This window comes from Accipiter gentilis, chromosome 7 (assembly GCF_929443795.1).
Source record: "Accipiter gentilis chromosome 7, bAccGen1.1, whole genome shotgun sequence".
NCBI classification, from domain to species: Eukaryota; Metazoa; Chordata; class Aves; order Accipitriformes; family Accipitridae; genus Astur; species Astur gentilis.
Genome location: NC_064886.1, coordinates 43,182,238 through 43,198,002, shown reverse-complemented (window position 1 = coordinate 43,198,002; position 15,765 = coordinate 43,182,238). Strand labels below are relative to the sequence as shown.

General features: G+C 50.6%; 2 protein-coding genes and 1 non-coding gene across 5 annotated transcripts in view; all 3 read right to left on the bottom strand.

Annotated features, from left to right (window-relative positions):
• Nucleotides 1-1,741: 1,741 nt before the first annotated feature.
• RPL13 (ribosomal protein L13) lies at nucleotides 1,742-7,050 on the bottom strand. Its single transcript, XM_049806495.1, has 6 exons — nucleotides 6,945-7,050; nucleotides 6,489-6,604; nucleotides 5,878-6,019; nucleotides 4,285-4,458; nucleotides 2,947-3,003; nucleotides 1,742-1,942 (listed from the first exon to the last, which is right to left on the bottom strand). Exons 2-6 carry the CDS (start codon nucleotides 6,590-6,592, stop codon nucleotides 1,784-1,786), a joined length of 636 nt encoding a protein of 211 aa, XP_049662452.1. The 5' UTR covers nucleotides 6,593-6,604; nucleotides 6,945-7,050; the 3' UTR covers nucleotides 1,742-1,783.
• On the bottom strand, nucleotides 6,189-6,270 carry LOC126041421 (small nucleolar RNA MBII-202). Its single transcript, XR_007506860.1, has one exon. It is a non-coding gene; the product is annotated as a small nucleolar RNA MBII-202 (small nucleolar RNA).
• Nucleotides 7,023-15,765, bottom strand: part of SPG7 (SPG7 matrix AAA peptidase subunit, paraplegin) — a 35,731-nt gene continuing 26,988 nt past the window's right edge. The window contains exons 13-18 of one of the 3 annotated variants that reach the window (XR_007506769.1): nucleotides 14,803-14,918; nucleotides 12,831-12,987; nucleotides 12,106-12,269; nucleotides 10,962-11,039; nucleotides 8,168-9,211; nucleotides 7,023-7,096 (exon numbers count right to left, since the gene is read on the bottom strand). Coding sequence is in view for 1 of the 3 variants with exons in the window: in XM_049806446.1 (XP_049662403.1) it covers nucleotides 9,002-9,211; nucleotides 10,962-11,039; nucleotides 12,106-12,269; nucleotides 12,831-12,987; nucleotides 14,803-14,918 (725 nt within the window). In the remaining 2 variants the exon portion in view is untranslated. Of the gene's footprint in view, nucleotides 7,097-7,467; nucleotides 7,567-8,035; nucleotides 9,212-10,961; nucleotides 11,040-12,105; nucleotides 12,270-12,830; nucleotides 12,988-14,802; nucleotides 14,919-15,765 lie in introns of those variants that run through there. The other 2 variants (XR_007506768.1, XM_049806446.1) reach the window with 2 other exon arrangements.

Genomic DNA, 15,765 nt, shown 5'->3' with positions numbered 1-15,765 from the left:
GCTCCGTTAACTGCCTCGCTGCCAGTACCGGAGCAGAGCCCGTCCGTGGGCACCAGGGCTGAGCGGGGTTCCCGGGGTCCTCGGCACCGCTGGCAGTGCCAGGGCAAGTGCTCCCGCTCCCGGTAAGCCGCCTGTGGCGCAGCCCTGGCTCCCAGCACCCCACGGCCCCTCGCCCTCCCCAGCCGCTCCCCATGGGGTGCCCTAGGCCTGTCCTGCTCATGGTCCCCGCCACATTCTCAGCCAACACCCCATCGGAAGGATGGGGTGTCCCAAAACTGCCATCTGTCCTCCCCACACACCGCAGCACCTGATCCCACGGTCCACGCACGCAGAACCCCAGGCACCCCGCTTGCCAGCCAGGGGGCTGCCCTGGCACCCCCCACCCACGCACGTCACCCCAGCACTGCGGTGCTGTCAGCTCAGCTTTATGAATGATGTAATTAGCCCATATTTGGAAGGATTAAAATGCAGATAGGGCTAATGAGCAGGAGGGCACTGCAGGGCCCTGGGCTTTGGGAGCTAATCCCCAGCCTGCATGGCAGAAATAGGCCACCCTTCTTCCCCACTCCTCCTGCAGCCCCACGGCACAGCCCCCTGGGGCGGGAGGCAGCCAACCCATGGGGGGGACGCGGGATCCGACCGCAGGCTCCGGCAGCGGGGCTGGGAAGGATGAGCTAGTAGCCTGCCATGGCATGGGCAGCCCCCCACCGGGCAGCTCTTGCCCCCAGCGTTTGAGCAACTTCGGGTTCATCCGTCTGTGCCGGGGCTCCCGCCAGCCCCCTGTGCCGGAGCGCTCGATTGTACCTGATCCCCAAGTTTCTGTCAACCTGCTAATGAAAACAAACGATTCAATTATCCCGGCAGGGGCGATTCGCAGCGTGGCCAGGCTGCAGAACCGCCCCAGAACTGCTTAGCCAGCAAAGGGATGGGGTGAGTGCTCCCCGGAGCAGGACGGACCCCACCAATGCTGCCCCGTGACCCATGGCACAGAACCCCACATCAACCCCCTGGCCCTGGGGCAGGCAGAGCCCAGGACCCCCCAACACAGACACCAGGATGGGCCAGAGCCCCCAGACCCTTCTCCACAGAGGAGCCAGGCTTCTCTCCGATGCCGCTAAGGTATTTCCTTAAAGAAATCACCTCGCTCCCCCCACACCCCTCCAAAATCAGGGAGGATCCCACACACAGACAGTGCAGGGCACAGTCCCAGTGAGCACCATGGGCCTCCAGGTGAGGCTCAACGGGGCAAACAGCCCACGGGTGACAGCCACCATAACACTCCACCTTCTACAGCAGAGCTCTGCCTGCCTGACACTGCACCACAGGCAGAGGGGTGGAAATCATTAAATCTGCAACACTGGCAGAGCAGACAGGTAAATGGGAAGCAGAAAAAGCTTGTCAGGGAGGGGGTATCCCCAAAAAACCTTGACTGGCAGCTTCAGCCACCCCACAGTGAGACAGGGTCAGGCTGTAGCACAGGAGGGAGCCCAGGCTGCCTCCCTGAAGGGAGCTGCACAAGGCTGACATGTTTGTTTCACTCGCTTTCAGGGAAGTTTGGAGTCTCTAACCACAGCAAACGACACCCGAACAGTAACTCCCCCGGACTGCATCCCTCCACGCACAGCGGCCCACGATCTGCACTGGCACACGTGCCGTACACACACTGCAGCTGAGCGGGCGGGCGCAGGCAACAGGGCAGCTCAGTTCTGTACATTCGCCCTAAAAAGACAGCACACTCCTATTTCTATATGTTTTTTTTATTGACAGTTCTAGGGAGAACAGTTCATTTCTTCTTCTCCACATCCTGCTCTGCCGCTTCTTTGGCGCGTTTCGCACGAATCCCAAAGAGACGGGCGTTGGCCCGGGCCATGCGCAGGCTGGCAAAGGCCTTGAAGTTCTTCTCGTCTTCTGAGATAACGCGGGCCTTCTCCCGTTTGAAAACCTAGTGGGAGAGAGCGCCAGACAGTCAGACCGCACATCAGAGGCTCCCAGAGAAGACTGTATTTAAGGCATAACACAATTAACCTCGCTACATTTTTACCACTAGCTCCAGGACGCTGTTAAGAATAGAGCATTTATGCCATCTACAGGCCCTGCCCTTATCATCACTCCACCAGGCACCTCATTTCAACTGGTTCCTAATTCGCCAGTGCACGTCAGTGCAAGACCAGAACATACCAGGAAAAAAAAAAAAGCGCAACATGAAAGCTGAGTCAGGTTTGTGGCGTGCTGTCCACGGCACCTTTCGGAAGCAGCAAGGATTGAGGCAAATGGTGATGACGCAACCTGCCCAGGCTGTTGTGCTGCCAGCACCCATCCCTCACCCCAACACGTCCCAAATTCCACAGGGCTACAAGCTCCCTCAAAGGTACAAAGGGACCAACAACCCTTGAGCCCACTTGGAGGACACAGTGCTGAGCACAAACACACATGGCAGATAGTTCATGTGTGCCTTCACAGGAATCATATGATTTGGGGGGGTTATTGCGCAGGCTCCCCCGTGCCCTTCTCTGGAGAGCATACGGAGCTCTGCTTCTCCCATGGGCCATTCAGGGTAGAAGTGGAACACCTACATATGATTATTCCCAACCAACACGTCTTGAGCTGAACCCCTGACATTGGTGCCTGTAGCTCTCCTCTGCACCCACAAGCACAGCTCATCATGCAAGGACTCCCTCAGTTGATAAGAAGTTTAGCAGAGCTCCAAGTAATTAGTTCTTTACAGTCCACTCTGCAATGCTGAGGAACCAAACAGATGTTGGCAAAAGACAAGGACAAGCTTGGCCTGTTCCTGTTTTTTTTTGTTTGTTTTTTTTTTTTTTTATCCAGGACAGGAAGTGCCTGGAGGCAGCAATCCTTAGCTGTAGAACAGCGAGAAGAAAATCCTCTCTGGGAAGTTTAAGTCTCAATCATGTCACACAGAGAACGTGATTTAGTTACACTTACATTCTTGATTGGCATAACTGGTCCAGTCAGCTGAGTCGCCATCTTGAGTTCCTCAGCCTGCATAACAAGAGGAGAAGAAAAACATTATTAAAAACCCCAGTATTTGAAACATCTGAGGTTAGTACCTCAGTTAAAAACATGCCCTGTACGCAGGTACTCAGCTTAAACACGTTAACAATTCCGACCGGAGATTTAAGGCCAATTGGTAACGAATTCAGCATTTCAGCTGTGCAGCTATAGGAGTACTTGGCACAGACATGCCGCATCAACAACCCGCGTTTTGCCTGGCTATCGATCAGCCCGGATCTGGCCAGAGGAGCAGCGGCCTTTCGGGAGTTCTGCCAGCTAGAAAAACGTTGAAGTCTACTGTGCCATTTTTAGTTTGATACCCAGCATATTCCTCAGCAATTCCTTCTAAGGCTAACTCCAGCTTCTTCTAAGAGTATGGCATCGCACAAAAATTATTTATTTTAGATAGTTGATTTCAAGTAAACAAATCTGAAACAGTATTTCAGACACAAGTAGCTGTACCTAGTGGTACAGAAGCTCGAGACCCTTCCTCCCCTGTTCTGAAAAGCAGCCCGAGCACGGTGGGCTCCAGTAGGGTTAAGTGGCTCAGAGCCAACAGATGCTCCAGAAGACTGAGGATAGCTTGAGCACGCCACCTTGTTTCATGGCTTGCACCGCCCCATGGGAAGCATGTATCTACCAGAGGCAGAGCCAGGGAAAGCCAGCTATACTCTGGATCTTGCTGAGACTTTAATGAAAGGCATTTTTGTATGTCAACAGCAACAACCTTCTTGAGACTGCCTTACGCACAGCTTTCACTGAACTGCTCCACTGAAGAGTTTGTCCTCACCTTCCTCACCCTTTCCACACAGCTGTCACCACAGCAGAACACAACTCCAGATGGACTTTTCAGCCATTCTCACAATTTAGCTTCATAAACTAAAATTCAACTGGTTGATCGGCAACCAAAGCTCCAGCAAACGGACCACCCGAGGAGCTCAGCCCCAAACCTGAGCTGCGCCCCTTTGCACAGCAGTCCCTAGGCCAAAAATATCCCCAAAGCATTACTGTAACCCAAGAGATCCCCGTGGAAATTGACTCGTATCAGGCTTGGCCTTGCGCTGGGCTCAGTCATCCCTACAGATGCTTGCAGGAAACATGATGTCCCTGAAAGAAGGGCTGCTCCCCCCTGGGAGGTTTATGTTATGAAAAGTGTTCAAGAGCAATGCCTGACTGCACACACAGCACCAGGATGGACCAACGATAAAACCTCTAAAAACATGACCAGAAACAGACCCCATGAAGTGTTTCTAGAAGCCAAGTACTTACAGAGCTGTCTCCCTTCTTAGGCATAGCCGGCTTCCTTGGGAAGAGGATAAGTTTGGAGCGGTACTCCTTCAGCCTCTGCACGTTGGCTTGCAGGGACTCGGTAGACTTGTTACGTCGCCGGGGATCCACAGAGATTCCAATAGTCCGGGCAAACTTTTTGTTAATGCCAGCGAGCTGAAGAGAGAGTGGACAGTGTCAGCATCTGACAACTCCCAATGCCACCACACTACTGCTGGGAGCCACTCCGGTCATCAGCCAGACAAGGGTTTGAGCGCAGCCATCACAGGCTACAGAGTCTGGAGAAAGGTTTAGCATCTGACCGAACAGCCCATCGGCAGTGTGAGGGTCTGGCAAAAGGGACTGATGCAGGCAAAGGGCATCCTGATGTCTGTATTTTAATGCTTAAAATGTTCCACACACTTTACAGTAATTTTTGCAGATGGATCTCCTCAGGAGAGCAAAGTGCAACCCCTGAGTAATTATGAGGGGAACATTTAACTCTTGATGCACACAAGACAAAAATGTACGAAGTCTGCAAGCGGATAACTGGTTCACTGAATACTAGAAGCTCCATTAAATAAGTATTTTTTTGTAACCATCTTAAATGAGAAATAACCTCATTTTCTGTTTAAAAACAAACATCTGTGTACCATTCTGTATTCCAACATTACCCAAAAATTAAAGAAAAACAAAGTAATGAAGCATTTGGCATCTGAAAGAACAATTTTACTGCTTCAATGCACTAATTTCACTGTTATAAATGTTTTAATTAGATATTAAACAACGCACAAGAGATGGCTGTGGATGCCAGCTGCCAGCAAGCACTGATGTTTATTCCTGCCCACTGTGTGGAGATAGGCGGGTGAGGGTTCCTGCAGACCACCACAATCCAGCTTTTAACAGCTCATCAGCTCGGCATGCCTGGAAAGGTCATCCAGAACAGTTTCCTGAAGCAACAGAGGACACTGAACACTTCCCACAGACTTCTAAGTGTTCCTAAACCAGCTTGTAGCTATTGCATGAGAAGCAGGCATAGCTACTCTACAAGTCTAGCTGAACAGTTCCCTTCCCTAGCACAACATCCCCTACTTCTCTTAAAAATAATTTGAGGGTGGCTTACTTAGTCCACAACATGAACAGGTTCACATTGGCTCAAATTTTTAGGATTAGAAACATGTCTCAAAAAGAAATGAAATAATTTAATGAAGAAACTGTTAGTTTTTTCCCAACCCACCTCCAAAAGAAATTTAGGACACTCAATTAAGGCTCTTCCAGAACCCAATTTTAATGGAATTTTGTTCAAGTGACAGTCTGACCAGACAAACAGGTGCTTACTTTTCAAAGCAACCTTTTACTCTCACGTACGCTACTGCACTCCCATGCCACAGCTAAAGAAAAGGCAAGAGCAGCGTTTTCTACGCTCCTGTAGAGCCAGCAACACCAGATGTCTCCCCTGGCTGAGCCAGCATCAGCCGATGCCGACACCTTGGCAATTCACTTGCGCATTGCCTACATGCAGACGAACAGGACAAGACAACCGGGCTCAGACTCGGAGTTCGTTTTATTGGGTTGGGATCAGTGCTCCGTACTTACTTTAAGCTCTTCTAGGCTGAAGCCTCTGCCAGCACGAACTTTTTTGTGGTATCTGATAGTAGGGCACCTCACTATAGGCCGGATGGGCCCAGCCACGGGCCGGGGAGCGATGCGGCGAGCCTTCGCCTGCCGGGCCTTCCTCCTGGAAGGTTGAAGGGGAGAGCGATGAGGAACACTGCGTTTCTGCTAAATGTGCCACTCCTAACGCTGCCAGGCCACCTCCCTCGCGGGGCAACATCTGCAGCATGGGGATCTCTCAAAAGCAAACACAACACTGGCCTAAGAGCTCAGACAGGCTGATGCCTGCTTCTACGGAACAGCCGCAGTCATCAGATACAGAAGGGTTCGAGGGAATCATCAACGAAGTACAGCGATTCCGGAGATTTCTCATCATTTGACTGCAGCTAGAACGGCCTGACCCTGACCAGAGACCACCACACCCCGCTGCCATCCCAGAGCGTTTAACAAGGTTAGGGGAACTACTTAATACAAAGACACAGTACTTCAGCTTCCTAAACAGCGCGATACAAGACGAGAGACACCTTCCCCCCCCGCTATACGAGCTAAAGCAACAGGAGCGGGCCGGGGGAAGCCGGGCCGCGGGCACTCACCTGCGGATCTTGCGGGCGGGCTGGTTGAACCATGTAGCCACTCGCCGCTGCCAATCCTTGTGGAAGTGGGGCTTCAGGATCATGCCATTGCGGCTGGGCGCCATGGCTGCCGGGGCCTGCAGACATGGGCAGGGCTAAAGGCGGCCGCCGGACCCGTCGGGGTAGCGGGGCCGCGGGGCATCCCCCGGCGACCGGGCCACAGATCCTTCCCCAGTCCCCGTGCCACCCAGGACGGGCCCAGAACGCTCCCGAGCCCGCCGGGCCAGGCCCATGTCCATGCCCAGGCCGGGAGCCTGTCAGCGCCCCCCTCCGGGCCTTGGCGCAGCCCTCCGCGCAACCCGCAGCCCCGCGCAGGTCTCCGAGCGGCTCCGGGGCACAGCCCAGCCCAAAACACAGCCCCCGGCGGGCGGATGGCGGCGGATGGAGCCCCCCGGCCGCGGCAGCGCCCCGACTCACCTCCCGCCGCTGCAAATGGCCGACCGGAAAAGGAAGCGGAGGCGCCCGAGAGCGCCGGAAGTGCGGCAGCGGCGACCAATGGGCAGCGCCGCGGGAACGGCCCAATGGGAACGACGGCGGCGGAAGAGCCTGGCAGCAGCTTCACCACGCCCCTAGTAAAGATGGCGGCAGTTTAAAGGGACCGCGCACACCGAGGCGAACGGGGCCCCGGGACCAACATGCCCGGTGCGATGGGAACGGACACGGGGCAGGGGGTTACACCGTCCCCAAGGGCTCCCTCAGGACCGCGGGGTACCCTGTTCCCTTCCACACTGCACAAGCAGGGAGACCCTGCTCTGCCATGGGACCCTCCAAGCAGGGCTCTGCCACCTTCCCCAGTTTGGGGCGAGCAGCAGCATCTCCTGCGTGGCAGGAAGGGGGTCAGGGGACCACCACCCACCTTGGCAGAGCCCACATCCTCCAGTGGATCCTGCCTGCTGGATGGCACAGCCACGCTGGAAGCCACCCAGGCCCCTGCACTGTCCCAACCAGTGCAGCACCCCTACGGGCATTCCCCTCGGCTCCGCAGAACTGAATCCTCCTGGCAAAGGGTTGATTCAGGCAGCTTAGAAAGCAACCACGACTTCAAAAAAACAAACAAAAAATTATAAAAGAATATCTGCTGTTGGAAAAGTGAATTCAAAGAATTGACCTTGTGAAGAAACAAACAGGTTTGTAAGAAAAAAAAAATCCAGGCAGTAGCATTCCAAATGTAGAAAACCACTTGTACCAGTGAAAGCAACGGAAATCGTTCCCACCACAGGAATGACAACCAGCCCTCGAGGGAGGGCTCGAGGCTCTGTGTACGCAGGTTTATCGGTGCTGGGACAGGGGAGAGGATGCCTTGCAGAACCATCCTCCCCCCATCATCAGGAGAAAGGAGAAGCTCTCAGCTCCAGCCTGCCTCGGTGAGCAGCAGCCTGGGGATTGTGACTGAGGCCTGGGAGGTGATGGGGTTGGGGTGGGGTCTTTCAAGTCACAGACAATCCTCACGGAATAACTCAAGTCACTAACCTTTCCTAAAGGATTAATCCAGCCAGAGCACACCAGGCACCAACAATCATTTTAATGCTTTCCCTGATGAATGGCATACAACCATGTCATCACAGCTTGTTCTGCAAGAGCCATGAGGATGGAGCCAGAGGAACTGCCGGCTTTTTACCGAGGCTTCCCAACAGACACACCTGCTTTTCCTCAAGTTCCTGAGAGCTCCTCTCCAGCTCTGAACCAGCAGTGCCGCCAAACAATCTTCCAACATGTAACTCGGAGCCACTCTCTGCAACGCTAGTTTCTAACATCACACAGCAGGGTTACGTTGGTTTCTTCACACAGGTTTTCCTCAATCTCTGCTTGCAAGAAACTTGCTATAAAAACTGAATATAAGTTATTGGACAGGGAGAAGAAAGCCCTTTTCCTGTACAACTCGATAGCTACAATAAGCTTTATATGTGCCAAAACACATATCTGCATCTTGACATATTCTACAGACACAGCAGCACATTATGAACAGTTTATTCTAGTGAAGTCTGTTTTTCCGTTTCTATTTTATGTTCAGCAGCAGAGATGACCAAAGGTTACAGCAGAGTCGCACAAGAACTGGAGCACCTCAGCGGGCTCAGAGTCTTGCAGAGGTTTCCCTACACTGACCATTCTGGCACGGAAGGGGACAGCCCTGCACTCCTGCCATGTCAAACAGCACAGCGAGAGGTGTCTGACAAGGACTCCACTTAAGAACGTGTACACCGCTCCCGTGTACAAGAAATCTTTCCAGCGGATTAGACTTACCCAGCTCCTCATCACTACTACCCTGCTGAGAATCAATTTCAAAATGCTAAGGAGTTCTCCCTCCTGCAGGAAAAAACTCGTTAAAAGAGCCAACATAGCCATCCCTTAATTTTCGGGTATCAGCAGCACAGAGATTTCCTGCTTGGTATCTTTGATTCTGGAGCTGAAAAAGGAAAGGGTCTGTGTCCAAAAGAAGCCTCTGGAGTCCTCCTGTTCCACATCAGGAGTGGGCTTCATACTGGTCTCAGGCGTGGTTCCTCCTCCTCCTCATGGTTTGGTGGCTGCTGGGGCATTTCTTCATCTCTTGTGTCTTGCTTGTCTCTCTCTGCTTGAAGCCAGCTCTGAGGAGCTATCATTTTCTTTGGCCCATAGGGTGGAGGCCCAATCAAAGCTTCAATGTCATCATAATTTATCACTTCTTTCTCCAGGAGGGCATTAGACAGCTAGAAAGAGTAAATAAGGCATAATGAAGCACAAGGGTTCAGCAACAGCCTCTCTGAACTCATGTGAACTCTCCCTGCCAGCTCAACTCAGATCTCAGCATCTGGACACAGCACGTGCTGCAGCTCACGAGGAGCAGACCCCTGGCTACCACCCCACAGATGGGGTGACCCGAAAGCTTGCTGGAGCCAGTACAAAGTTCTCCAGGCTGCCGGCACCTTTCACAAGAGCGTTTTTTGGCCAGGAATACACAGCATGACTGGAGGCAATAAAGCAAGCTCTAGGGAATGATTCGGCGACTCAGAACTCCAGGAACAATTAGAGAAGTGCCCTTCCTACCACTGTCACTGCACCTGTGGCCCTGCCTGTCTTAAGATGCCAAAGCAGCAGCAAATGAGACCACAGACTGACCTGCACCCCTCCCCTGTATGCACAGGGACAACAAAGAGCACTCTGTTCCTGAAGACACAGGCTGAAGGTCATCAGAAGTTCCTCTCCAGAAAAGTTGAATTCCCTGGCCCCTCTGCCAGCAGAAGGGCCACACTTGAGCAGCAGGTGGCTGTCAAACACAGAACTGTTCAATTCTGCTGACAAGATGCAGCACACACTGCCCTGGCAACTGAAACATTTACCCTGTAGACACTTTGGCTTAACTTAAAAGTTTTCCTGTGATGAGCCTCTAGCAAAGATCTCTGACTGCTGTTAAATGAAAGGATCAGAACAGAGGAGGCCTGCAGAGAGGAGACCCCCTAACAACACCTGCCTTCAGAGCACTCCCAGGGCCCTGTCCTGGGGGCAGGGCTGTGATATGGCCAACAGCAGGGTGTCTGAGCAAGCAAGCCCTGGCTACTTTACTATGCAAAGCAGGCCTGCAGTTGCGTACCTGAAAGGGTTTTTGTTGTTGTTGTTTGTTTAAAAAGAAGGGATTGTTTTATTTGTAAAACATGCAACGCTAAGTTGACTCCTGGTCATTTTGGATGTTACGGACCAGACTTCTGAAGGAAAGATCAAGTAGATACACAGGGTGCTGCAACCCAAGCGTGGCTCAGCCCAGAGCGATTGGTACAGAGCTCCTGGCAGAGAGGCGAAGACACGTCAGGGTGACTGGCTACAGGACTGTCAGGACAGAAAGGGGAGTAGGCAAAGCTCTACCTCTGCAATAAGGACTCCTTGGTATATCAGGTATCATGGAGCTGGCAGGTGAAAACAGCCTGGAGTCACCAGAAAGCGTGAAACCAGCATTAGTCAGCCAAGGTGACGGGTCCCATATTCTTTCAGCAAAGCCAGAAATTGTCCACCTGATTCCTGTAAGTCTACAGGACCTGGAAGGATGAGCTCTTTCTGCCTTTCAGGCTTCACAAAAACAGTCACTGTCTTCTCTCCAGGAAATTACACTGCCAAGAGGCTAGCAGAGAAGTGCAGGTGAGGGAGACAAATTCTAGCTTTGATCACTTCCACAGAGCGCTCCTACTCCTCTACCTTGCAAATACCAGCTGGTGTCAGGGGGCAGACCACTCACTGCTGGAAAAGACACACAGTCCTCCCTGTGCCTGCTCCTAATCTGGGGGATACGCAGTAAACAGTCACTTGCTCACAAACACGAGCCCCAGCACTCCCACTACAAGACTTTCTAGGACCACAGAGACACTGCAACAGCCAAGCTACAGAGCACAGAACTGGCAAGGCAAAAATGACCAGTTTGAAAAAAGAAACCCGAATATCAAGCAAAAACCCCACACAACTCCAACTTACTGTTTGCAGCTTGTCCCGGTTCTCCAATAAGAGTTTTTCTGTGCGCCTGTAAGCCTGAGCCACCAGAACTTTTGCTTCCTAGAAGACAGTAACAAGAAGAGAGATTTGAAGCATAGGTGGCAACAAACAAAACATGTGGATAAACAAGGAGAGCACTGAGGGATGGAAATCTGCAGACTGAGCCAGGCAGAAAGTGGTTCCCATCAACAGAAAATACAGATAAACCGTTTGAAAAAAAGCCAAAGTAGCACTCATGATAAAGAACAGTAAACGCCTGCACGAGCACAATTCTTCAGTTGAGTCCCAGCTGATGGGAAATGCAGTCTAATTAAGGAGGCTGTCTGGTAGCAAAAGATGCAGCTCAGCACAAATCCCAGGGAAGCACAACCATAGCGCTTCTGAACCAGAGTTTTTTTCCGTTTCCAGCTATTTGGTTTTTCAGCTAAGGCAATGTTTTTTGCAGCAATGAAGCCCAATTTCCTGTCAAAACAGGCTAACATTTTTCAGTCAGTCTGAACCACCCTTTTGGTTAGATAGCCTCTCTGATGTAGGAAGTAGAGACATTCAAATTATGCAACTCAGACTTTAAGACACAGGTTTCTTGTAATCTAAGCATTCCATAACCATGCTTAAGATATACATGGGACTCCTGAAGGCCTGGAGAGACTTCATGCAACAGAATTTTCCCTGCCTGGGTATTTGCCCACAGTTCCACAACCCTCCAGTCTCCCCAGATTATTGCTTCTTCCTCCGCAAAGCTTTTCTCCCTCTTCCCAAATGACACATTTGCACCTCCCATCTCCCAGAAGCTCACCAGGGTCTTGGCCACACTGGAACCAGGACTGCAGCTTTCACAGTCAGTTCTACGCATTGCAGATTATTTCACAGCCACTTGCTGCACCTTCAGGCAGCACAGGGCCACTGGGCTGAACTCACAGCTGTATGTGATTTTGCCTGTTCTTAATGCCTCCCTGCATAATCCTAATATATTGTAATAGAATAGCTAGGTGTTCACTTGTTGAAATTTACTACTTAATGGCTAACAGAAAAATACAAATTGTTTGGGTGTAAGTTACATGCATTTTTTCACTGAACTGCATAAAGTAAATAACAAACCAAAACGTGTAACCAGGGGTGGCCTTACATGATCCATCATTTGCTGAAGTCCCTGGCTGAAAGGGCGCCGACCAATTCCAGCTGCAGTCTCCAGGTCTGGGAAGGAAAGCTGCCCAATGCTGGGCACCATCCCGTACTGCTTCACCATGGAGTAGGCTATCTTGGTCACCTTCTTCAAGTCATCCTGTGCTCCTGGGCAAGAGAGACAGATGCAATGCTTGCCAGCTCCAAGCTGAGTGTAAGGGGAACACATCCTGCATAAATATGCCTTCCACTAGTTGAGAGACCAGAGGACCCACAGAAGCCCATGGATGTGAACACTCCACCTGCTGATGGACCTTTCTACTCGTACTGCACAACCCATGCACAACAGTGAGTGTATCTACTGGTAAGCTAGTTCACATGGAGTGCTTACCTGCCACTGCCTGCTGTTATCCTATTTGGATATAACTAGTTGGAAACATGGCACAGAATGCTCTAGGGCCTCCCAGGAGCAAAGAGTCTCACCAAGTTATTGCATCTGTGGCCTTAGCCTTTGGGACAAGTCTAAGACAACACAGTGGCAACCAACGAGACACCTGCATGCTCACAAATGCAAGCCCAAGATCAAAACATTCAATTCAACATTTCTCCTTCCCAGAGTGGCAAAATTCTGTCTTTGCTGCTCAGATCAGCCTTGGACAGAGCGAGTGCAGAAGTTCAGGCTCTCTTCACACAATCTCTGCCTGCCTGTGCCAGGGTCTGGCTCCTCACCTGTAGTGACTTTGTTAAAGGTGATGGCCTCGGACACTCTCCCCCCTAGTGCCATACACATCCTCTCCAGCAGCTGTTCCTTGGTGAAGAGGTACTGCTCTCTTGGAAGGATCTGAGCGAATCCAAGAGCTGCGTTTGTTCGAGGGGCTATGGAAACCTGCAATACAGAGCAGCTCCCTCAGTTCAGAGAACAAGAGCTCCCAACTACAACAGCAGAGGGAAAAGAGGAAGAGGCCTACATTCCCAAAGAAATTTGTCAAAAGCTTTGGGGCAGGCTGACCTACAGACACACAGCCAAGGACTGCAGCATGTCACCATTCCTCTACTGAAGGCTCTGCCTTCACAGCTGCAGAGACGTTCTGTCACTTTCTGCTCAATAAATTAAAAGGAAATTGTCGTTAACAGCCAGTCAGTGAAATCCTGATATTTAAGAGTTGCTTTGGAGAGTATAAGCCAAACAGAGTTCACTTTACTGTATTCCAGAATCACTGAGACTACCTGGAGAAAGATAGGATGTCTTCAGAAAAATAGAGCCATTTCCCCCTCACCCATTAAATGAAAGTAATTAACAACAGCTCAGCTTATACAATAGGTCATTCAGAGTGAATTTGCTGCTGGTGGTGAGCCAAAGAGCTGTCGCCCTTGTCATTTCACTCCCCACCTCCCCACAGTGTCAAGGCTTTTCAAGGAGATGCGCATGGGAGAGAACACACCCTGGGGTGCCAAAGAGAGGCCTTTCCCTACAGAGAAGGGCTTCAGGCAGGCAAACTCCCAAGCATACCAATCTGAAAAACACATCTCTTTCCATTAGTATCAGAGCAGTTCCTGCAATGGTAGCTTCGCTGGCTGCAACACACTGGCAAGCCACAGCAGGGAAAGAGATCATATACGTGTTAAGAAATATTAGTTGATCAGCTTAAGTAAGTTGTAAATAGAATGAGTCGCTTAGACTTGTAATGTTGTGTGATTTAGTATGCTGTTCACTTACATAGCATGAGTAGCTAGATTTGCTGAAGCCTGAGGCTGCAAGCTGTAAACTTTCACCTAGATTTGCTGAACTTTTATCTATTCAAGCAAACAAAGCCTTCAGAGCCAGCACAAACCAGAAGATAAGGAGGGTACAGCCATCAACAGCAGCTGCAACTCAACAAGATAACAGCTTGTCTATAGACAGTGAAGGAATCCAATAAGGAGGCAGAAGGTGTCAGAAGATCTCAGGCCAGAATCACTATTGGACCAAAGGGTGCGTGAAAGGCGTGTGGAGATCGCATGAGGGGCGGATGCATAGTCTGTAAGAGTATAATTGCCCAAGGATTTCTTTGTTCAGGGTCCCTCCCTGGAGGCACCCAGCTTGAGCTGATCCTGCTGCTGTACCACTCTATTAAATTATTTATTTTTATGAGATTTGATGCCTGAGACTGCTTCAGGAAACCTAGGGTTTGAACTGTGGAGCAGCGAACACCAGACGCCCGGACCAAACTGCGCTTCTTTAACATATGCTGCATGCACACATGGAGCAGCACTTTGCATCCAGAGGAGGTCCATGAACTGAGCAGCAACATCAGGAGACTCAGTTGCTCCAAACAGCTTTATAGTTGGCTTTTAACTGCAAGGCTTCTCCTATAGCTCATTTATCAGCTTTGCACCATCACTATCATCAATGGAGCCTAATGATGGATTTCTCCACAGCATATTTTAGGGACATGGTTTAGCGGTGGACTTGGCAGTGTTAGGTTAATAGTTAGACTCGATGATCTTAGAGGTCCTTTCCAACCTAAGTGATTCTATGATTCTAGATTTGCCATTTATTTTGCTGCAGTATTCACAGCTCCAAGCTCATGGAAGCCAGGGTAACACAGCAGAATTCGACACAAGTACAAGGAATCAATGCATCTTGTACAGGGGAACCCCAGAGGACTCTCTTCCCAGCCGGTGACAGGCTTCATTATGCAAGAGCTGGTAGCGGGGTTACCTTCATCACGGCCTCGGTGTGCTCCAGCAGCCAGCCAACCAACGCGTGACCCGATTCGTGAAACGCCACAACCTTCCTCTCTTCTGGTGACAAGATCTTACTTCTTTTGGCTGTGCCTATAGGAACGCAGACAAGGATTGGTAAGATAGCTGGCAACAGGCATAACCAGTAGGGCATAATCTTGTACAGCTAAGCGTACAAGCTAGCACAATCTGTGGCTGAACAGTCAGCAAGCTTCATATTGCACTGTCTAGGGAGAGGCAGTAAAAAGCCTTTCAGTTGCGTGCTGTGGAAGGTGCTCTCTTTCCCTGCAGTAGAAAGCAATCCATGCTTGGATTGCTTGAAAACACTGGCAGAACCCCCCTCCCCCCCCCCCCCCCCCCCCTTACAACAGACTTAAACATTAGACAAATAATTTAACATTTAATTAGGTCACAGCTCTAGAACGCACACCTCTGTTCTGTTCCCAGCTCTGTGAAAGACACGTTACACTGTATCTCTGCCCAGGGACAGATCTGCAACAAGTCAGCCTACCATTTGGAAAAATACCCAACAAACGAAAACCCAAAACAGAGACTAGTTAGAATATCATACTGATTTTGCTGTATGGCCTTTCAGTCCCTTAGGCAGAACATAAGAGAAGCAAAACATTGCCTTTTATGTAAGAGGGGTCCCAGTTGAGATTCTTGTGTATTAAGAGTGTTCAAATCAGCAAAAGACCAACAGTATATATGAAAAGCTTTCTCCAGACCCTGGAAACATGTCTCATTACACATGGCATGCTCCGTATGAGCTTACTCCCGGGCTCCTGAGAACCACCAAATTAAGCCATAACTCACACTTAGTACTTCCTCCAGAAAGGTGATTTTTGAAAGTGTCTATTTTCCAACCCAGTAGTCCATTACACAGAATAAGTCCAATTAGGATTTTTAAAAAAGCTGAATGGAAGTAAAACTTATAGCA

Excerpts from the sequence above, each read along its gene's own strand:
- RPL13 (XM_049806495.1), bottom strand. The coding sequence starts at position 6,592 with ATGGCGCCCAGCCGCAATGGCATGATCCTGAAGCCCCACTTCCACAAG. Across the intron at positions 4,459-5,877 it reads TCAGCCTAGAAGAGCTTAAA|CTCGCTGGCATTAACAAAAA; the intron begins GTAAGTACGGAG and ends CTCTCTCTTCAG. Across the intron at positions 1,943-2,946 it reads CAGTTATGCCAATCAAGAAT|GTTTTCAAACGGGAGAAGGC; the intron begins GTAAGTGTAACT and ends CTCTCCCACTAG.